Below are 25,207 nucleotides of genomic sequence, written 5' to 3' on the forward strand. Positions count from 1 at the left end.
GGCCACGGGTTCGAGACACGAAAGCAGTCTCAATTTTTAATTTATAAAAATACGCTATTAAAAAAAACTTATTTTTGAAAATTAAAAAATATATATTTATTTTTTCTGATAAGCAGTTACAGCATTTCTAGTTAGATTTTTTCTGGGTTAAGATAATACAAGATTCTAGCATCCATTTCTGATGACAAACATTTATATTTTTATTAAGTTATTTAGATGCTTCTCAAACCATGGAACTTTGCCTATGTTATGATTTTCTGAACTTTTTACCAAGGTTTTATATATATTTTTTATAATCCCCTGCCTTAAATGTTTCATCAATAAAGTAAATACCTTCCATTCCGAAATATAAGAAGCACCCCTAGAGTTCAAAAGTCGAGTGCCTCCTGTATTCCTTTAAAGGTATATCATTGCTTGAAATATATGTAGTACTATTTTTGCTCTAAATTCAACGCTTTATTAGAGAACTTTTAATATCAAATATGCACGAGTTAGCTCGATTTTAATTAATCATTACGATAATCATCCACGAAATTGTGAAAAACTAGATTAATCTTATCTGTTACGATCGACTGAAATTATATCAGTCATTACTTCTGATCTCCTAAGCACGATAGAAATTGATAAACATTGCAGAACTCAGATCTTAATAAATGTCAATCATCGACTTGCATTACTTATCTTCTGGTTATTTTAATATATTATATTTGTATCCGAAGGAATGCGGTTATTATATGTCTCAAAGTTAATTTATCTTTGGATCACTAAGAACACACTCATATATGTTTACATACGCCGAAAGTGATGAACTTTAACCAAAAAACTTTGTATGGTTCACAAAATATACTTTCTTCCCTTAATCACATAAAAGGGTTGTCAAATATACGACAGATTTACGCTTATCGCTTAAGGAAAGTACTTTTTAAATATGTGTATTAGGTTTTAAAAAGTTACTCTTGATTGTATCCATATCGTGTTAAAAAAACTTTCGAATGGCAAGTGATGCATATTTGTATATACCTAACCGCTTAGACTTGTATACTTATGATACAGTTCGTCGAAAGTTATTTTATATAATTGGGTGCGCAACGGCGTGAAAAATAATTTACGGCTGTATTTCAATTTTCTCACACTTTTGCCCGTTTTGTTGGGCGAGTATATCAATCAGAGACGTCGTCAATCAAAACGCGATATATCCGCCGGACCATAAACGCATCCGCCGCAATAAATAGTCGAGATCCGTAAAAACAAATAAAATATTTAATGGTCGTTAAAACGTCTGTTACGACATATCAATCAAATAGACAGAGACCCAAGGCCTTTATTTTCGCTGTTTTACTGACAACAAAATAAACAAAACAAAGCGATACTTAACGTTCGTGTTTTTGTTTCGCCATGTTATAATTATATATTATTATTAATAATATTAGTATGAGGAACTTTAACCCAAAAACTTTTTTTAATAAATATGCAAATAAACATTTATAAACAAAATCGTAAACCGAAGTAAAAACAACCAATGACTAATTAGTGAAACACCAGACTGAAATATTAATTTTTAAATCAGTGAAATATTTTTTTATTAATTATAAACTATTATTACAGCTTTTAATCTATAGATATCACTATTTTTTATATGAATACATAATCTTACAACCTATAACCGATGAATATAAATTTTCCATAGTTAATCTTTAGTACCTTGCGAAAACATATAAATCATTGATAAATTATATTTTTAATAACGGAATATTTTTATTATTTTATTATATTATGTACTTTTTTTATTTTTTAAGATGATTAAAATGGCAATTCATAAGTGAGCTTTCTGTTTTTTATATGATAATATAATCTTACAACCTATCAAAATATTTTTTGCATAGTTAATCATTAGGACCTTGCTCAAAACATATGAATCCTACTCATATAAATTGACTCTTTCCCATTTAAATGTATTTTATATAAAATTTGCACTCAGTTGCACTCTGAGACCCTAAAATTAATATGAAATAACTTTCTCCTTACTAAGACAGCGATTTCAATTTATTTTCACTGAAATAAAATAGGGTTAAAAATAATTTAAAAAATAATAAATAGCTTGATAGTTGGATTTGTAATAACTGAATAGTTTTAATATTTTATTAAATTGTATACTTTTTTAAAAATTATTTTGTTATTTTATATTTTATTTTTTAAATTATGCAATTTATGAGTGAGCTATCTATTTTTTATATGAATATATATTCTTACACCCTATCAAAGTATTTTTTACATAGTTAATCTTTATGACCTTGCTTAAAATATATGCATATTTTTACGCATATCAATCGACTCTCTCAAATTTAAATGGGTTTTGTATAAAATTACATTCGTTCTGATTTTGCCTCAGTTGCACTCTGAGACCCTAAGGTTAATATAAAGTCAATTTATTTTCACTGAGTTAAATAAGGGTTAGAAATAATTTAAGGAATAATAAATAGCTTGATAGTTGGATTTTTAATAACGAAATAGTTTTAATATGTTATTATATTAATTACTTTTCTTTTAATATTTTTGTTATTTTATATTTTATTATTGAGTGAGCTATCTATTTTTTTATATGAATATATAATCTTACAATTTATCGAAATATTTTTTGCATAGTTAAACTTTAGGTCCTTGCTTAAAACATATGAATCCTTCTACGCATATAAATCAACTTTCTCTCATTGAAATTTGTATTTTATAAAATTTCATTCATTCTAAATGTTACTCGGATGCACTCTGAAGCATTAAGGTTTTATAAAATCAGAGAACATTTTTAATTTATTTTCATAAAAATAAAATAATATTAAAACCCTTTTTTATTAACAAAATAATTTTACTGTTGTCTTATATTATATATTTTTTTGTTGATATTTTGTTAATTTTGTATTTTATTTTTAAATTGCACTATTTATTTACAGCCTATGACTATGACTGGTTATAACATAGTTAATATTGAGTGTTTTGCATTAAACTTATAAGTTCTTTTATGCATATAAGTCAATGTGTACTATTTTAAAAATCATTAATTCTAAATTTTACTCAGTTGCACCCAGAGACACTGGATAAAATATAAAAAAACGCTAAAATTTTCTACTCTATATTTTCTTCGCGAACATTCTAAATACATTCTTAATGGTTAAGGGGGGTTAAAAATATAGTTGAAGGGACAATAAATCGTTTAATCAACATTTTACGAGCACCCTAACGAATTTGCAGAAGGATTTATTCAACTTCAGATTTCAATATTTTATATAAAGTACAGAAATCGATGAAAATAACTCCTAATTTTGGTAGTTTTTAAAATTAAACTACGTCGAGTTTTTTAATATTCAGTAGATTCCCCAATAACACGATAAATTAGGGACGTACTATTTGGATGCCCGTTACTTTATGTGTGGGCGAGCCAAAGGGAGAATATTGCGCCTGATTCGTACGTACGTATTGCAAAAAAATGTATTTTCTAGTCCCCAAACTATGCACCCAAATAGCACCTCCCCAATTTACCGTGTTATTGGAGGGGGGGGGGTCTACTGTAATTTTTTGTAGAGACAGTATTTTATTTTAAGAAAATTTTGTATTTTATTTATTTAGTCGAATAAAATAGCAATTATATACTGAATTATTTTTAGGACCTTGCTTTTAAGCATAGACATTTTTTATTCATATAATCCAACGCTCTCTCTTGATATAAATGTTTGTATAGTACTCAGTTTAACACTGAGACCCTGCTATTTTTAAATAAGTATACTTCTTTCTGTGGCACTTTTCACTCTTATTATTCAAATTGATCTACCAATATGATATTCGTTGAAATAGTTTCATCGAAAACCTTTTGCCTTTATAGTTTTATTTAAATTTCATATTGCTTCATGGCATTACTATACAGTCATGTTACGAATGAACAGCCTGTAAATCCACACTATTTATTATGTACGACCCAAGTCCAGACGCTAACTCTCAACACCAAAAACAGAGCACATAACAAGTACACGGACCACCAAGAACAAGATATACACTAGTAGCGCGATATCTATGCAAATGCGTGCTCGCTAAGTTCTTACGCATTACACCAGCAGCCAAGGTGTTTCCCACATGAATTAGCCGCAGATATATAAAGACAGATAGCCACCGGCTGTGGCTCAATGGATGTGCCGGATGTCGTGCGAAGCCTGGCTATGCATAGGTACATAGATAGAATGGCGAAGTCGCTTTTTGCACAATCGAGAAGAGGATGAAGGTAATTTGTCGGCGGTGACGCGTCCAGGTGGCAAGATCGACGGAAATGTGGCGAGAGGTTGCAGCGGTGGTCTTCTAGGAAGGAATAAAGGATGATTGGCAGGTGTTGAGAATGATTCTGTGAAGTTTTCGAGTTTCTTTATATAGTATATATGTATAGTAGCATCATATACTGCTGAGTTGTGTGCTAAGATAGCAATAAAATACATTTTAAGACTTTCGTATGAGGCTTTGCTGAAATGATGGATGTTAAGTCTTGAGTGGTGCTAAAGTTTATTACTTGAATACCTTTGATTTGCTCTGCCTCGAGATAACTGTAAAAGGTATTGAGCGTTCGCTTAAGTTTTATGATACGCAACACCCTTGAGTGTTAATATTATATATCTGATGTATTGCTCTTCCAATGTCGTAAAATATGAAATTGTGTAAGACTTTATTAAGTGCATAAAAGCTTTAATAGTCAACATTATTATATAAAAAACTTAAAGCGACACAATTTCATATAATATCTTAACCACAAATTATGACCGTACATTTTTTCTTAACCGCAACTTTAATAATTTAAAGTTCATAACATCTCTAAAAGGAAAAGTTTATAATAGAAAAATATCTTGTGGACATTTTTATGTGCGTTACTGTATATGTGGAGAAAAATTAGCACAGTGAAATTTTTGGGTTACTTCATATTTTTCTCAGAGTTTCGAAATGCAACTGAGTAAAATATTATAATATAAATAGTTTCTTGCATTTTTTTTTATTATGCTATTTGTTATTTCATTAATTTTATGTTTAACCTCATTCTACCCTAGTAAAAATGTATTTAAAAAAAATCTAATCAAGGTTAGTTTATTTTATATTTTTCTCAGGTTCTCAAAGTGCAACTGAGTAATATTTGGAATTGATTTTTTGTATTATAATACACATTTAAAAAAAAAATTCTATGTTTTAATCTTGGTCCTAAAGATGAACTATTTATACCGGACAAAGGTTGAAGTTTAACTTTATAAAAATGGTTAATCTTTATTTATAAGAAATTATGATTTTAAATTTTTTAACATCTAAATTAATACTTTTGAATCAAAGGACACTCTTATTAATCGATTTATGTACTTTAGTATAACATTTTGAGTTTAAGAAATACCTCTAAAAATCTTTCATGCCTTCAAATATATTTTTATATTTTATTAAGCCATTTTTGATTCACTACATTTTATTTGTAAACCCATTTATCTCAGATGAAGATGTATTTAAAAAATCTAAAGCAAAAAGAGAGTAGGATCAGGTAGCGCTATTTTATATTTTTCTCATGGTTTCTTAAGTAAAATTTGGATTAACAATTTGTATTATAAAATACATTTATATTAAGGGATATGATTGACCTTTTAGAGTAAAATGATTATTATGTTTTAGCATATTCTTAAAGAATAACTACGCAAAAAATATTTTTAGATAGTTTTAATTAATTTTGAATAGATTTCAATAAATGTTTCTGAAACTTTTTGCGTAATAAAATAAAAGTACTGTATCTCCAAAAGTGTCCAGAAAATAGCTTACTTCATTGGTCGTGTGACTTTCGCAGGACCGATCGCCTACTTAACACCATTTTGAAATATGTTTACCACTATTTTTTCCAAAGAAAAACGTGCCAGTAAACTTCGCCCAATGGAGACAATGGACTAACGAGCCACGGCAAGTTGCCCCTTGACCCTAGTCGCAATCAGTTTTACGTTACTAATAAGTAACAGGTCCGCTTTGCTGCAAACCTTGGAAAACTACATACATAATGCTGCAAGCACACACGCACTCCAATTTACTAAAAATACTCGAATCCTAAGTTTTCCGAGACTCTCCAAGGACTCGCCGTTCTCCACGTCCCAAAGGTACCTGCGTCGAAGACTTCTAATTGGAGAATCCCACTTGTCCGTAGGTGTCTCTGGCATTGGTGTGCCCAGCAAGTCACGAGCCCATGTGTGAACGCTCCACTTCGTGATCTTAGATTTTTTCTGGCGTTTGGCTGCGTATCGATTCATATTATGGTGCTCATTTGATTCTTGGTTGGTTTGCAACCCTGCCTTTCTAAATCGACGAGGACGTGTGGGTCGGTGGATGCGTGTGTTTGTGGAAATCCTGATTGGTTCCAAATTCCAAAGTTAAGAATGAGTCATGATATTTATTTGTAAATAATTTCTGTCTAACTAAGATCCTGTTTTATATTATATTTTTTGCCTTCACTCATGTTTTAAAGCATTGAATTCTCTTGAGAGATTTCTTGTCTAGATGTATAGATCATTTATATGAATATTTAAAGTACGTTGAATAATTAAGTCCATATTAATAGTATACGTAGAGTGTCGACCATTTTCTGACTGTTGCGTAAGGTCTTTAAACAGTTTTTGGTGCTTATTTAATCTATGTAAATTTAAACAATCGATTGTTTGATTATTTTAATAATTTACCTTTTTAGACCAAAACAGATTATAAATAATGTTTTGTACATTATATTTTTTTTTAATAATAATTTGACCGCCCAAAGCAACCCTGTATATTTTTATACCATCGGCGCATTTCCGATTATGCAAAAAATTAGGCGTGCTCAACGTTATCTGGCAATGTCATAATTAATATTGTCCAATGGGCTAGTACTAATTCTGACATGCATCCGCAAAGTCAGGGGCGTTAAACCGTCGAAAATATGAAAAATATCACATTTTCCCACGCACGCACAATCGAATGCAATAAAATATCACATTTTATTACTGTGTACGTTTATGGTGTTATATTTACGTCGGCAGGGGTTACCAACCTTATAGATATAATTTTAATAGTTTCTCGAGTCGTGCCTCTCCCCCGTTGCGAATTATCCGTTCTCACGTTTAGTTCATATTATTATGTTACACAATCAATTTTCACGTTCCGACTGACTCTTCCGCGGTCTCTTTTCTTCTCGGAAAAGAAGCTGTCGAACATGCTCTTTATGAACGTTCTATATTATGTGCAAGTTCAATACGTACTGTATAGAAGAGTATTTTCGAATTAGCCGAAGCGAGTTGCTCAACGCCGAGGCGTGATGAATTTTTAATTTTGAACGTATGTGAGTGTGTGTTTTAGTTTGGAATGAATAATTAGTTAATTAGTTTTTTGCACAACAATAATTATTTTATAACATGATGGATGATCGATGATGGCGTTTCGAAATTGTTGGTTATTTTTTAGCTGTGCGTTGATTGATACGTCGCGGACGAATCAATAAAAATGTGATTATCTCTTGGTCCATCGTCATGGCTAAAAATGGTTATGCTAAATAATTAGGTTGTACGTTTTTATGATTTGAAAATCAAAGAAATTATTATAATGACGGTGTAATATAAATATTTCTGTATATAAAAGTTTTTTCGCTCTTGATTTTTTTTATAGTGTTATATTTTTGTACTATTTTTTTAAAATATTTGCTTAATTTTAATTTAAATTTACTATTTCTAAATATATTTTTAGCATAAATATGGTTTTTATTTTTTTTGTCGTATTGTACATGATTGACAAAAAAAAAAGAAAAAATTTATTTTGATTTCTTTACTTTTACTCTAAGATTATTTTCAACGATGTTACGTATTTTTTATGTTTCGAATAGCTGCCATTTTGAAAACAATATGGCGTATCCATTCTATTTTAGAATTAGTTTCATGATGATACTACAACAGTTACCATGTTTTTATGTTTTTTACATCGCACATAAATGACAAAAAAAAAAACATTTTAATTTATATTTTAAAACGTTTCTAATCTCTTTATTTTTTTACTTAAGATTATTTTTATGAAGTAACTTTTTTTGTTTTAAATAGTCATCGTTTTCAAAAAAATGTTGCGGACTAGACTAACTATCAAACTTAGCCAAAATATTCACAAGATCTATTCTTAGAACAAGTCTTATGTCGATATAACTAAAACTACTGCAGTTATTATGTCATTAAATTACATTATTTCAAAAAATACAGTAATAAAATATATGTTTATATATATTTTCAAACGTTTTTGATTTTAATCCTTTTTTCTTTAAATATTTTTTCAAAGGAGTAACGATTGTATTAAATTTTTAATTACCGCTATTTTGTAACAAGATGGCGGATCAAGCTAGCTAACAAACCCTGTAAAGTACATTTAAAAAAAATGTTTATATCGATATAATAGAAACAATGAAAGTTTTTGTGTCCTCAAAAAATAAAAATGACCAAATTTTTTTGTTTTTTTCCAAAAACAAAAAAAAAATTTAATTTATATTTTAAATCGTTTCTATTTTTTTTTTTACATTTTTCATAGAGTAACGATTTTTTATTTTTAAATCGCCACTATTTTAAAAAATATGACTGCTTGGATTTTAAATAAAACATAGCGGTTCAGACAGCCAAAATATTTTCAAGATCTATTTTTGGAACATGTTTCATGTCGATAATACGGCAAAATCCCATATAACTTACCATATTTTTTAATTCCTATTTAAATACATAATATATTTCTATAGAAATTGAATAAAAGTTACTGTCTTTATTTAAAGCAAAGGAAGATCAAGATCATGATCATTTAAATAATATCTGGTTACTTATTTGTGTATTGTTGTTAAATAATCCTGAAATTTTTTTTTTTATTTTTACATAATGCATTTTAAAAATGTCAAATGTTAAAATAAAAATTATGAATTTATTTTATTTATTTATAAAAATAATAAAATATGTCTGTACAAATTAACATAAAAACATCGATTTTTCCTTTTTTTTTAAATATTCAAAAAACATGAAAATTTCATAATAGACAGAAACAATCATATTAAAAAATAGAGTAGTCTAAAACATAGAATATTAACTATCATAAAAATAGCATTATTTACAGCTATTTAAATAAGAATCTAAAATCACCATAAATATCTATATCTTAATTATAATACAATGTCATTTATAGGACTGTTTTCATATGAAATGTTATTAATATTAGTATTTTAACAATGAATAATATATGTTATATAAGTTAATATATACAATACTATGTAATGAGAAAAATTATTACTATTGAAATTAATAACTTTTATGACCGTTTGTTTAAAAGTTACTGTCTATTTATGACAAAGTTATTGCTAACTAACTCCGTATTAATAATATATTAATGTCCGCTTATTTAAAAGTTACTAACTATTAACTGAATATTTTATTTAGGTTTTTTATATGTAATAGTCTACATACATTATTTACTCGAAATTAAAATTAATATATGATTAATGGTAACTTGTTTTTTTACATTATAGTTGAATCAATATAATATATAAATAATATAAATTAAGTAATAATGATATATTCATACATGCCTATTCTTGCATCGCATTCATATTGAACTTTCGTTATTCCAAGTCAAAAGCGAAGTGGTAGTTGTATGATTAAAGCAAAATACATATGAAAAGTCTTATCTTATTTTTTTCTGTTCATCAATCCTCTGACTAATGTCGTTATTTTGGCCAGATCTCTTTGTTTTTGTTTAATTCGGATATTATAAAATATTTTGGCGTTTTTATGGCGTATCGGTAAATTTTAAATCGATTAATTAAGCAAATGCGTAATCCAAAGGGTTATATACCTGCTTTGGCTGATCTTTAGGTGCATTTGTTTGGCAATGCTAATGAATACCGTTCATATACGTTTGTCACGCTAAAGAAAAAACTCAAATTCTCAACAAATTCAAGAGACACAATTCAAATTATTAAGATTTTTAACTGAAATTTTTAATAAAAACACTAGCTTAATTTTTAATAAATATTTGGCTATAATAACATCTTTATTTACCTGAGATATCAAGAAATATATTTTTGTTAGAATTAAATCTCACTTCTCAATACTTATTATGTGTCACTCAATACTCAGTTGTTATACAACGATAACGAGCTTATTTTTGTAGTAGAGAACAGCCATTTCTTAAAAAAAAATTGCCTTACAGAAATATAACTCAAATTTGAATTATTAAAATAAAAATATCGTTAAGAGCCGGTGACGCATATATGTGTCATTTTATAAATGATCGTTTAAAGTCGCTGGTGCGCGCACTGTTTATTATGATGAAAAATAATATGAAAACTTTTACATATATTTTGACGTCAACAACTTATTTATATAAATTCTGTAATATACTTTTTTCCTAAAATAAAATCTGTGCTTGGGTTTGGGTCAAATTTCCTAACCATTAATGCATTATCCACTTTTTGACACACAAACAGATAGTCGTAACCTTAAAAAGCCATATAATTTTACGTGTATTAATCGATGTAAACACTCATCGATGCGCAATCGTCCGTGAGATTTAATTAAACATTGCAATTATAACAGTCTCGTTTAATTGCACAAACGCACACACATACAGCCATGTCAAAACTCTTGACGTTTATATTTTTCCCCTCTCAATACAACATTTACGCCTTTGTTGAATCCATGAAACGAACAAAAAAAATCGACCACGATCCGCCGTTTCGCCATCCCTGATTATATTAGAGTGAACGTGATCCACTTTCGAGTATCGGCCGAGCGTGTGAACAAGCTTACGGCCCAATAAATTAGCCGATCTGATGTGATCTGTCGGCGGCGGCGTTCGAACCGGGGACCTTCTCTTACGCAACCAGATGCTGCTGCTACCATTCGCATAATGCGCGCGACCGCAAATGAGACACATCAATGGCAGATCGCGCCGAGATGATAATTGCCTCCCCTGCACGACCTGTGCCCGCTTTTGTGTCCCTTTGAATTTAAGTGCTCCAATTGCTGGCCTAATGATCGAAGCCTTATACACTTTTTATTGGCATTCAATCCAGCTAGTACCTGTCTCTTTGTATTGGCATCTACTAGTAATTTACACATCTGCTCATGATTACTAACAATAATTATTGCTACAGAGTGATTTTCAAATTGTTCTGCGAATGATGAATTCCTACGCTGTAAACTTTGTTGCGGAAACGTACTGCATCTTGTGACTTAGAATCGCAAACATGTTGATAATGATCCAGCATATTTTATACGTTCAGAGCTTTGTTGTAAGAAAAATTGTTTTTTTTTTATAAATAAATGATTAAATTTATACTATTTATAGCTTAGAGATTGCAATATAAATAAATTATTATAACAAACATTTTGTGATTAAAAAATCAACAACAAAAAAGTCCTAAAAAAGACAGTTTTTTAATGAAATCCCAAAAAGTTAGTGTTGCGCATTGAAATGAACTTAATCAGATGTCGCTAGAAATATATTTGTAAAATACACAAAAAATATTATCTATTTAAAAAAAATATCAATCCTTACCCCAGTATTTATTAAAACTAAAAGAGTAATTAAAGAAAAAACGTCTTAAAATATCGCACTACGCGGCTTCATAAATTTTAGTAAATATTCTGAATTTAAAACATGTTTAAATCGTTTGGTCTTAAAATTGTTTCAACCGCTCAATTTACTGTTAGTAAACAAGTAGATTCAGTTTAACGCAGGGACTTCATGTCATTAAAGGAGGACAGGTGGAAGCATTTACCCTACCCCCCCCCCACATTAAATTTGACTAGTAAAAAGCATGTTATTTATTAAATAATGTGAATTCTAATTAAATCGAAATATTAAAAAATATCTTACTGGCGAACTTTTGCCCCCCCCCCCTCCCTCCCACTGAAATGCCGTCCATGATTCAAACCGGAAATTCTCGGCTTATGTTTTATAATATGTCATTTAAGTGTATATTTTTTAAAAAACAAATAATATCTTGCTAACGGTTGCCTCCCCCCCCACCCTACAAAAAAATCTGAAATGCCGTCACAGATACTGAACCAGAAATACTCAGGTCTTAAATCTATCCCGAAAATATTTTTTTAAATATGTAATTCGTATCAAAATACATTTTCACCGGTAGATATATATTTTTACCATTAAAAATATAATTTATTTGACAGAAGCTAGTAAAATTATATATTTTCAACTTTTTCATACGTATTAATATATATGTACATTTACATACTTATCATTACTTATTTAAATGCGATGTATAAATGTGTATTTTTCAGTGAAGTTATATTTTCACTAGTAAAGTCCAAATACATTTTCCCCGGTAGATATGTATTTCTACTAGGGAAAATATAATTCTTAAATTATCTAAGAAAAATATTTCTTACGTCTGCGTAAATACATATTGCGTATCGAAGTGGACGACTATTAAATCGTATCCATTAACAATAGGTACGTCATTTGTGGTGGTGCAGGTGGGAGCTATTGCCCCCCTCCTTGATTTTAGACATTTATTAAAATACTATGAAATTTAAAAAAATTAAGATGCTAAAAAAACTTCCACTGACTGACCAATTTTTGCCTCCTACCGTCCTGGAAAAAGCTGAAACTATGTCTCCGATACTAAACCAGAAATTCTTGGGCTATCTAAAATAAAAAACAACTTCGAATCTATCCCAATTTTTTTTAAATGTGTCATTTCAGTGCAATCATATGTCTCTAATAATAAACAGCTTTAAATACTGTAGTAAAATTTATTCAATAATAATATTTTTGCCCTCGCCTTAAAGTCGTAACGAAGATCGAGTTAAACTCTTAAGATTCTGCTTAGCTTAGCTTATTCTGATAACTGCTTAGCTGGAAAATATAAAGTTGCCGCTTTTACAAACTTTTTAAAGTTGTATTGCTCGATTCGACTCTTATTGTGTTTTTTAATGACCTAACAGTCATAAGCCCAATGCGTTACAATGGAGTAAATTTGTATTAACTGGATAATTTAATTCAATATAAGTATTAAAAATAAGTATAATAACCACATTGGTTACCTCTATATATAAATTATTATGTATATAATAATTCATAATTAATAGATTTTTAATAAAGCGCATTTTCATCAATAAAATTGAGTCTGCTGCTGTGACTCGAACCCACGGATTTTGAATTACTAGTCAAGGCGGAGTCGGTGCGGACTTTTATTCTACGTCAGAAGCGAAGTGGTAGTTTTGATTAAAATCCCTCGCGGAATTATCTGAACAGAGTTTGCATGGTAGTATTTTGGCTTATATACTCTTATAAAAATAAGGGGAAGTTCAGCGTCACTTTTAGTCCTTGATCCATTGACCAATATCGATGATTTGGGGTGGGACCAGACTCATATATTATTTATGTTTTTATGGCTAAGCTGTGCGATTTATATACGGTGTTGAATATAAAAATAAATAAGTAGACATGTTTCATCGGAAAACTCCGCCTTTTGAACGTTTGTAAAATTTAAAGGTAGATTTTGAAAATTGGTATCAAGTGTTTTTATACTAAGGTGTTATCAAGCATCATTTTCATTTCATTTGTGTTTATATTAATAAAACTTTTATTGTTGTAGCTTTTAATTTAGCACCGATCCTAGTATTTGTTAAAGTAAGGTCCACATTTTTTTATGGTGTATTTACTCAGAAATGTTTATGGATCGGTTTTGGACGTCCACCTCGTAAAAGGACACAAATATTTGAGTTGTATGACCCTTTTAGTGAATCTTTCGATGTGTGGTCTTTAAAATCTACGTTAAATTATTGCACAATATAAATTTATGATCGTATTTAAATTCCTAAATTATAAATGACTATCACAATAGACCAATGACTAATACCTATAAAACATGGGTACGAATCCCATTTTTTTCTATTGGAATTAGTGATTATTAAATAAAAACATCTGATTTAATTTTCGCGGTTATTTCAAATCAAATTTTTGTGTTGAATATTTTTTTTTAAATGATACATATTGATTGTAAACTGTAAAAATAGTTTTAAATTAGTGATATATGTACATATATGTCACAGATTTACAGACTTTGATTTTAGTCTAGTTTCTCACTACTTAATAAATAGTCATTGATTGTGTTTACTTGGTTGAAGCGCCTGTCATGTTAATAAATAATAAAATAATCACTGGTTTATAGACTTTTATTTCATTCTGATGTTTATTTAAATTAACATTGTGACCAAACAAGTTACCCCAATGCGTCACGATGGTCAAGTATCTGTTTTTTCTTTGCTTGTATTATTATATTATACATACAATTGTATTTCTGTTTTTTTTTTTAAATCTTCTCACATATAATGTTTAAAAATAAACCATTAGTAATTGCATACTTATTATTAGCATTTTAGACTTGAATTATTAGTCATAACATACATTTTCGACATCCTCGTCAATGTCTTGTCTGGCGATGACCGACATAACAATTACAAAAATCTCCGACGATCGCAGTCAATGATGTATAGCTTCTGCAAATCCAATATAATATAATATTGATATCTATTTTTTAGCAATCTCGAGCTTTGAACTAAATAATTGCCTACATAAAATAAACAGATATGCCAATAAATTACTTCTTTATAACTGCTATTAAGCGCAGTAATATATCGGATTACTTGCATCGAGTTACGCAAGAATATTGATTAGGGTTCTTCACTGTATAAAAATAATTGCACGGTAAGAAATTATACATTGCAAAAACAAGTAGTCAACATAATAAAGTATGCAGTTTTAATTCAATTATATTTTTGCTTCCAACATGATGTATACAAAATTGAAAGATGTATACATTAATCAAGGCCGAGATTATCGAATCATATAATCGACACCTTGGACTTCTTGAAGTACCTGCCTATATTTTTTATAGACCATCTATAGGAGAAATAATCGTTAGATTACTTTTAGCAGTGACAGGCTAATGATACACAGGTGAAATTAATTGGATATCGTGATGTAGAAACGATTGAAATTAACACATTGATTTGCAACAATAACAAATACATTTTCACTAATTAGAAATATAACTTTTATGGTGCATAAGTTATTTAAGATAAAAAAATCGACAATCATCTTCCAACTGAACACACCTACCCATTAAATTTCGAAATGCTTCAGACTCACACAGTGATTGCGCTGCACCTCTCTTCTCGTCGTTTGCTTTTCAAGCTCGAAGTCGTAAACTTTTATATTGATTGGCATCACACGCACATCTTCGTTTATTACTTTTTGGTTAATTTCTGGATTCAGTCGTGGTTGAAGGCTTTGCAGAATTATTCTTCAACGTGAGCGTCTCGGAGAGAAAGAAGACGAGTACGGTAACGGTAATGCGATAATGCCCTCGCCCGGATTTGAACCCGCGACCTTACATACACACACGAGGAGTTAGTGGGTCGATGGAGTTCGATTTGCGGTTTCGAGATATGCCAATTCGGTATTATCAAAAGATTGAGGACGAAATATTAAACAGCCTCATAATAATGTGAACTTTTTTGAGCTTTCAAGACTTTCTTTTTGAATGTATCATATACATATAATCCGATTGATAAATAGCACCTGCGTGTTAAATTTCATCTCTCAAGAACTTCAAGTGCTATTTACGATTATATGTATGTATAATATCACGATTAGCTACACAGATTAACTCGTTAACTTATTATCCATAGTATGTTACTATTAAAATTTAATTCCTGCACTTCTTGTAATATAATAACAGAAATCGAACCTTATTTATTATATCATAAAAGTCAAAGTTATATTAATGTAGTATTTGCCATTGATAGGTTATAAAAAGGCAAAGTATGTTTAACTAAACCAATTTCGCATTATGCATAATAAAACTCCGTGCATTTGATTTATGCATTATATTAGTTTCTAACGTGCGTTTCGAAAGACACTCACCTATTAAATTCATTTAACGGTTTTGAACTTAGTTTTTATTAGTAACGCTACTTTCATGACAATTAAAGCGTATATGCTTAATAAATCCATTAAAAAGCAATCGAGCGAACACCGAAAGACCTAAGCCAGGGGCCGTTATAGGCCGAATTTCATTCACCACAATACCAACAGTAATGAACATGAATTAATTCATTTATTTGGATTAAATTTTTCATTGCAACATGAGAGGCGTTACAACTAGATCAACACAATCAATGACTACACAAGACTGCAATCGAAATATTTTATACCAAACTTATTGAATTGATCTTGATTGTAAAGCATTTTTGTTATTGTTGTATATACTTATTTATTGTTTTATAATATTTTATAAGATAATTAGGGGCGGAACCAAACTCTTTGTTATTGTATAATAAATATTTTATTAGACGCTTAATCTTTGAGGAATGCATAATTCAGTGTCTCTGTACCCGCTTCGCAGATATATTTAGCACTGACCTTTTAGTGCACTCACTTGAAAATGCGAATGGATTTTAATTTAACCAACTTCCGTCAAAAAATTAAATAAAAGTGCACAACTCAATTAGTTCAATGGAAGTTTTCTCATTTTATAATTTCGGTGCAACATTTATAAATAATCGCGACGAAGTATTTTTGTAATGAATCATCTCTGTTTTATAAAAACTGTACAATTGTGAATTAAATATAATTTTATAGGTATAATATTATGGTCGTTGAGTGTTGTACTTTCAATGTTATTTTTATCTGCGGAAATATATGTGGTGACTGCGGCCAGGCCTGCCAAAAGAGGGGACTCTTTGAGGGGCCCGACTCCAGAAAAAATCACAGCAAGAATATATTTATAAAAAAAGTAAAAATTGATCTCATATAATGAATCTATGAAAATGTATGTACTGATGTATTTCAAGTATAAGTTCCTTCAGTTATTTTTATACATACAATATTGCCTTCAAAATCACCCACTTTCACAATAAACATTATTATTCAAAGGATCAGATGGTAGTAAAGGAACAAATGTGACTAAGTGTTTATATTTCTGGTTCAAAATAACTCTGATGAATCACAGATGAGGATGTTGGCGGGTTAATTGCATCGTTTTTTAGACACACATACGAAATGTGTGAAATATTGACTGAAATATGCCCATAAAAAACAATCATTGCGACTAACTTCAATACATTGTACACGAATCTGTGTGCACGTTGCATATCACAACATTATCGACTTTTGAATTTACCTTTCAACTACTTATTCATCAAATTCAGCCATTATGTAACACAATATTAAGGCATATCGACGCAATATCTAATCGATTAGAACCAATTGCTTTCCATTAGCGTCGGAAACGCCGCAAGAGCAAGGCTACCACCATTGTCGTGCTACCGTCCAACAACAGGGTGATTAAAAAACACATTACTCTCCCACTAGCTCCGGGCTATATTCTAGTATGCACAAAATAGTCACGAGCGCTACGCATTCACGACAAATTAATAACGTATATATAGGCCATAGACAGCGAATTGCTTCCGTGTTGGACAACAAGGCACTTAATTAGCAACCGCCCGCTGATTCGAGGGTCGCCGAGTTCCAAAAACCTTTCATTTTCAAACGTCAGCAGCCGTTGCTCATCTCAAACCATCGGTGATTAATTGGGGTCCGCCGCTAATCACAATTGACGATTTCTAACAAAATGTGAGCGGCACCATCCATCGAAAGTCGAAATCTGGGCGAGATGTCAATTAGAAAGCAAAACATTTTAGACGATTAGATCGACGCACGGAAGAAATCGGTGCGATATGATGATGACGGGCTGTTTCTATGTGGAACGAGAAATTTTTGAAAAGAAAAAATTGGAGCAGTGTTGTCAATTCAAATGATGTGTGTTGAACGAGGTTAAGATTTCAAAAGTAAAGAGTAGTAGCACTGAGCTTATTCAACGATGAAATCTAATGGTTATTCTGTAATTATACATTTTTTTAACTCAAATATATGTATATTTGTATGTCAACTTTAATGTGTTCCATGTTTTTAATAACACATCAAAAAGCTATAGTTCGCAATGCAAAATAATGTAGAAACACTATATGAAAATTCTCATTTTTACTTCTCAAAAAAAATTATATAATTTATATTATTTGATTATAATAATACAGTATATTATTGTAGATGTCTTAATATTATTGATAAACAAAGAACTGAAGATCTTTGAAATGAAAAAATCAATAGAATGATGAAGTCTAAGAAAATTTATCGCACGCAATTCACTGCCAGCAATTAATCGCTAGCAGTGTATCGCCGCGTCGATTGGTCCCATAAACAATTTATAGCCTACAAATGATCGCCATAATATTTGACCGCCTAGAATCAATGAGATGTGTATATATTATACAAACTCACTACATTCATTGGTTTACTGACGGTATAGAAAATCTACAAAAAAGTTTTTTATGAGCTTTATATTATATGCCGTTTTAAAATGTCAATTTTCTGTTCAAACCCAAACTGTTACTGTCAATATCAGTTAATCAGCAGATGATAAAAATAACAATTTAAAATAAACAATATATTTATATAAATGATATGTATTTCCTAGCGATAAAATATGCTAGCGACAATTTGTAGGCTTTATATTGTTTATGCGATCAATTACCGTTGTGGTAAACTGCTAGCAATTAATTGCTGTCCGTAAATTGTGAGCGATAAATTTTCGAGACCCCGAGATGATTATTTGTTATAATGTACGAAAATAATCAAAGGACCAAAACGAATCGATCTACTTCGATTGATTACAAAGCGTCGAGCTACAAAGGAATTTCTGGCTTCTGTATTTATACCCGAATCGTAAAGGAAATTGTCAATGACGGCTGTTTCTTTTTTACATCTTTCATATTTCGAACAAGAGATAAAAAAATGAGATTAAAAACAGGTAAATTTTATGGCGTAACTATGGGGCGAAAAAAGCCCATATTCATTTTTTCAATCTGCCGATTCTTTCTTTACTAGTATCCGTTTAAGAACGGGATTTTAGAAAATGGAATTTTTGATTATAATATATTATTATTATTATTATCTATAATATAATTGTTCTAAGCCGCTTCCTGACGCGCTTATTTTAAAATGAAACATTATTCGTTTATTTTTTTACTCTGTGAATCGTATCTCTTTGTATGAACGGTGTATATAATAATACACGTAAACAAAGGAAATATATTTAATTATAATAATAAAAATTGAATTTGAATTTGCTTCGTTGCTTTCCGAGGCATTCTGTTGTTTCGACCAATGAAAAATAGGTATTCAAATGTAAAACAAAATGGCCGACAGTACCATGACAACAGTTTTAAATAATTATTATTTAATAATAAAATTTTGCTACGCGACAATAATTTTCACTAATTCGTCATTTGACTGAATATAAATAATTGGATTGCAAATTAACTAGGTGTGTTATAACTATGAAAATTAAATATATACATAATGTGTTGAAGATTATAAGAATACATTGATTAAATTGGATAAACAATCATATAACAATCTTCGTAATGAAATCTTCAAATTTTGAAATCCCGGCGACGGGCTCGAGACCGAAAAGTGAGTTTTTCCGTTTATAATACATAAACATTATCATTGCTTCCGATATAATGCACATATACATTAGATTTGACTGAACGTTTAAAACGTACCTAGGTACGTTTTAATCATAAATATGTAATATATACTTAGTACGTATGAAGATTGAGGTTAATGTCGATCAAACCGTATAAATGCTAATAAAACGTATTTTTTTATCTATTGATATTTGGGGATACTTTTACGACGATCGCGTGACAATGATTGTGATGCAGTCGGTTAATTAGCTGAAAAAGCTTGGTTACAGCAAAATAAATTAAAAATTGCAGCAAAAATAATTCACCTAGATCGTCCCGTTCCGAGTGACGACTCGCAATATACATATGTGTAGTTTCATGGATATTATCTAATAGACGACATTTTACAATGATTAAAAATATGTGATTGCATACCTGGAATAATTGATAATCAAAATATCTAAGAGTTGCTTATTTTTAATTCTGATGTGGCAAAATATGTACATATACGTCATGGTTTTTAATCAATTTTTGTTCTGTGCCATCATTCCTCTTTGGGAATACCCAAATTAAAGATATTCAGTTACATCAAACTTTTGTAATATGTTCTTTATAAAAAGATAATACTTGCTGACAGTGACTTCAACATGAGAAGATTCACTCTTTGTTTATATATACCAATTCCACGTTGTAGCCATATAGGTCATCAAATTGTTCCATCATTGCTTCTGAAAAATAATTAAAAACAATAAGACATTTATTAAGAGTAAACATTGAACACATTATTACTACTAATATAATCCATAAATAAAATTTAGACAACAACCGAAGAACAAAATTGACGGAAGTTACTGTAGATGATTAAACACGTAGATTGGCATCTCTTCATCTTCTTCAAAATTGTCGCAATATGTCATATATTAATTGTTTGCCATACGTAAATGTTATTAGATCTATCATTGCTTCTGAAAATTAACTGTAAACGATACTATATAGTGGGTCAAATATAACTTTTTGTTTACACTAATACGAGATTTTTCATTATTACTAGCATTGTAATATGTTTAATTAACTTTGCTATGTATACCTTTAATTGCCCAATCACCGCTGTTTGTCTTTTAATATTAGATCCTGGAAAGTCAATAGTAATTTTGTTAGAATAATCGTGATATATTATTAATATAACCAAACACTTACTGGCACACTCATAATTCATAGTTTTGATTATATTGCCTATAATTCCAATGCTATATCACTTTGAATCATCTTCAATTGAAACTTTGTAAGGAAAACGCCGTGATTATAACATATTTCACTGTTTATTTAATTGCACAGAAATGGGCGCAGCGAGCGCTTGCCAGTTGACAGAAGAACTGTCACATGTAAGAAAATTTTAAAGGGAAATCCCGGTTTTGGGCGCGTTTGAGAACGAACTACGAAATTCATTTTAACGATTTAAATTGTAAAACACTAGTCAAAATATCCATAGAAAATCATCAAATTCTAAAAAAAATAATATTTTAAATATGTTTAGTTTATACGGGATTTCAAATATAATATAAATTGGCAATTTAAAGTTATAGTTTATAGAGAATTTTTAAAATTTTGCTTGAAAAAGCATTTTCAACAAAAAGGAGCAAACTGAAATAAATATTTCTTAAAGTTACTGATATCTAGTATCAGCTAGTTTTTTTTGCCTATTCGACAATGCGACTGCTGAATATAGCATTGTCTTTATTGTTATATACAGTGTTTATACAATAATTATTAAGAAAATTTTTAACAGTCAGTGAAAGTATTTTAATAGCTTTAAAGAGCTTTACGATTGTATATATTTTCTAGTTTGCGAGTCGTTACAGTGGGGTTTTTCATCGTTATCTTTAATTTGTTTTTCAGTTTAAAATTTATTATAATAAAATCTGCATTGATTTTAAAGTCTAACAGCAAGAACTTCAGCCCATTCCTTGACACAAACAAAATTCCGCAATGATGGTTTTATTCATTATTTTAACATATATATTATGTGAGTTTAATTTTTTCGTTTCCTTATTTTTAATTTTAATTGTACAATGTTATATTGATTGCATGATTGAATTTGTAAGTGCGGCTATTTCATTATTAACCCTTTTGTTGCCAAAATCCAATATAGCAGCTTTTGTTACCTTTGAAAAAATTTCGGGATTTGAAGATTATCATTAATATAGAATAAAAGATACATTTTAAATGACTCGTAATATATTTGGTACGGTATTAAATAACATATATATTTGTATTGTCTAATAAATCGATATTTAGATTGTAATCACAAAAGGCTCAGCAACCAAAGGGATAATATCTTAAAACGCCTGACACATTAGATTTCTAAGAATCTTCTGCATAGTGAATTATAATGAGAAACCAATCAGTTATGCCTTTCTCTCTCTCATTCTCGCTTTAAACGATATTCAGGTATATTTTCACGCAGTAAATCCTATAAACTTTATTAGTTGTAGTAACTTTCTTTTGAAACTGAACTTCAATCAACTATACTTATGAGAGACTATTGAAAATTTTGAGGCCTGGCACAGAAATTATCACAATTATTCATTGAAAGGTTATGTTAACTGTCATTTCTCTGATACATCTTGTGCATCACACATAATGATCAAAATTGAGCAGCTGAATTTAAACACATAAGTTAAGATAATGCTTCAAATGCTACCATTAAATAAAGCATTGATTTGATTTATGATTTGATCATGGCAGATCGGTAAATCGTAGAAGTTGTAGATATATCATGTAGGCAAAGTCCTACTTGAAAAGACATAAGTTCGCTACTATCAGCCTAAATAAAAACAGCAGTGCAAATAGTGGAAGAATAGCTTAATATATAATAGCAAAGTAATGACTTATTTTTTTATGACACAAAAATAATCTTGCTGTTTGATTTCTCTCCTTATGTTTAAACCATAACAATACAATATTACTTTAATTTGTTACATCTTTGAGAGAAACTAAACATAAATGGAAACCTGGAATAATATTCCATAAGTTGTGATTGCTATCTCATCAGAATTTCATCTTTTTCAAAACTTACAGAAACCATAACAAAGTTTAAATCGTATCATTCTAGCAATCTGAATCATTGCATTACAGCATGTGTAGTGACCTAAAAGAGGACTATCTTGAAAAATAATAAATTCTTCTTTGTACTAGGGTTTCCAATCTATTTGAGTTTTGCACACTTTTTTGTCTTCTGACGCTAGAACTTTAGTTTATTATTCTAATCTATACACAAGTTATTTTGTAACTTCTGTTAGACTGCTGTAGATACTTTTCTGAAACTATAAAGTCTTTGGCGTACATTTAAAACATATATTTTCATCATCCTTTTTTTATCCAATTTCTGAAGGAGCTAAATAACCACATGAATATTAGAACCATGTCTAAATGATTAATAATATTATAGCAATAATGAATTAATTAATATAAACTTTGAAAGTAATTATTGATTGTACTAAATATCTTTATTTTTATTTTTACAGGATGGTTGCGAATTCTGGAGAGGGAAGGGCGGCAGAGCCATGCTCCCTTCCACTCGAGAGGTATATTTATCTCCTACTTACATACCACAAGTGTTCTTGTTCTTATCCCTATATTTATTAACTTTAAGGCCAGCGGTCCTCCAGAACAACAGGAGCCGGTGGACCTCAGCGTCCGACACAAGGGGCGGAGGCGCCCTTTGCACCACCACCACCATCACGGTGAGCCCCTATTTATTTATTTTATACATATCTGATTATCATGATTTAACATGTATTCCCAAAGTGTATAAAACAATTATGGCGCACACCTAAATAGCACCCTTTTCGAGCGCTGGTGTCCTGGCTGCGTCGGGAAATAATAAGGGACGCGATCGCGAATCTCTAGTACACTCTAGCTGGTAGCTGTCTTGACATATTGTCGACACTGCTCCTAAGCAACTTCAAAAAATGCTTAATTGAGTAGGCGCTATACTGAGAATGCAATAAATTGTATCCCAACGCTACTAGCAAAAAACGAAAAAGGTACGACCCGTACTCCATTCTGTAGATATATCTTCTTGTCTTCTCTTGTATTTATCTCAGATTTATAAATCCTTATCGTGTTTCGTGACCGGCGTTGTTAATTTCCTTTCGTTGCGCACTTTCGATTCGCGAAAGATAAAGGCAGTGGAAAATAAAATAAAATCAGTGTACCTAAAATTAATCTTGTGATTAAGATCTTTGAGTAAATTATTGCATATAAGTATGATTTATGTTTTAAGAAGTAGAATAGACTCTACTATGTAAGTTATATTAACAATTATGCGAAAATGTTTGGGTATTAGTATTAATTAGTTGATTAGGTATCAGTTATTAGGCTAGTAGTCCTTGCAGTTGCAGAGTAGTGGTAGAAGCAGAGGATTTGTCTCTCTGGTCTGTTGCGAGAAAGTGTTCAGCTTTTTATATTAATTATTTATTGTAAATCTTTCGCTGTAAGATGATATGCGTTAGCCCAATGCATTATAATGGGGTAAATACAATGCACAACTAACAAGTAGTGAGTTAAAAAAGTAAGAATTAAAACAAATCTATTTTATTAATTATAAACTATTACAATAAATTGTATTTAAATTATTTATCACGATATTTATCAGTATATATATTTTCTCAATAAAGAGCAGCCGTGTAGCTCAATTTTTTTATGTCTAATTTTTTTCTTATAATACTTCAGATAAAAATCAATATTAGGCATCGTGTTTCGTACAATATGGGATATTATTAATATTTGGAATCTACCCAAAAATAATAATCCTGCGTAATCTTAGCTAAGTGTCACTGAATATGACTAAATCAATACAATAAAAGTATATCTTTTTGTGTAAATTATAATAGTGAGATTTTTTTGTTGCGAATATCATCAAAAAGTCACTCTTTTAAATATAAAAAAATCTTAATTATTTCAGTAGTTATTGCATTTAAGCTGTACTACAGATCCAAAAATATACTAATTAAATAATTTCCCAGTATTTTCTTAATTAAAGCAAGGACATTGAAAAATGTTTAATACTATATAAAATTGACAAGGATATGATGGAAAAAATAATAAATAACTGTGGTAATTAATTTATAATGATCTCTTCGTTGTGTTGTGTTGTAATGCTTTTAAGTGAAATAATCATTTAAATTATTGATGGTGCATTTAAAAGTAGCCCCATTATGTCTTAAATATTTTCTTAACGATTTATATTTTATATTTTTTTTTTAATACGTATCTTGAAATTAAAACAACAGTTAACCATATCTTTTAATTTACCGTTTAGAGTAATTTTTATAAATCTATTATGAAAGCGGCTTTCACCGGCGCGCAATCGTAATTAATTCGCAAACACACACAATATCATTATCTCTTTATGCGCAACTCGGACTTAACGGTGTTTGATCTTATTGATCCTCCGCGTTGATAACCGATCGCGGTACAATCTAAATAATTCTAAATCATATCAACACACGAGCGACGTAACATTGGAGATTACGAATAAGGCTATTTGTGTGTGTAGCTGGCATAATCGTGTGCATGAATTTATTACCTCAATAACCCCTTCACTTCGGATG

At 29.9% G+C, this 25,207-nt stretch overlaps 1 protein-coding gene across 1 annotated transcript in view; it reads left to right on the plus strand.

The window, feature by feature from the left end:
• Positions 1–25,207, plus strand: part of LOC148229098 (uncharacterized) — a 64,110-nt gene that overhangs the window by 14,456 nt on the left and 24,447 nt on the right. Inside the window, exons 3-4 of the mRNA XM_088197388.1 lie at positions 23,117–23,176; positions 23,245–23,335. Of these exons, the coding sequence (XP_088053514.1) occupies positions 23,117–23,176; positions 23,245–23,335 (151 nt within the window). The remainder of the gene's footprint in view (positions 1–23,116; positions 23,177–23,244; positions 23,336–25,207) is intronic.

The sequence above is a fragment of the Plectrocnemia conspersa genome, unplaced genomic scaffold (genome assembly GCF_051122295.1).
Source record: "Plectrocnemia conspersa isolate PC_06_02 unplaced genomic scaffold, ASM5112229v1 ptg000011l, whole genome shotgun sequence".
Taxonomy (NCBI): domain Eukaryota; kingdom Metazoa; phylum Arthropoda; class Insecta; order Trichoptera; family Polycentropodidae; genus Plectrocnemia; species Plectrocnemia conspersa.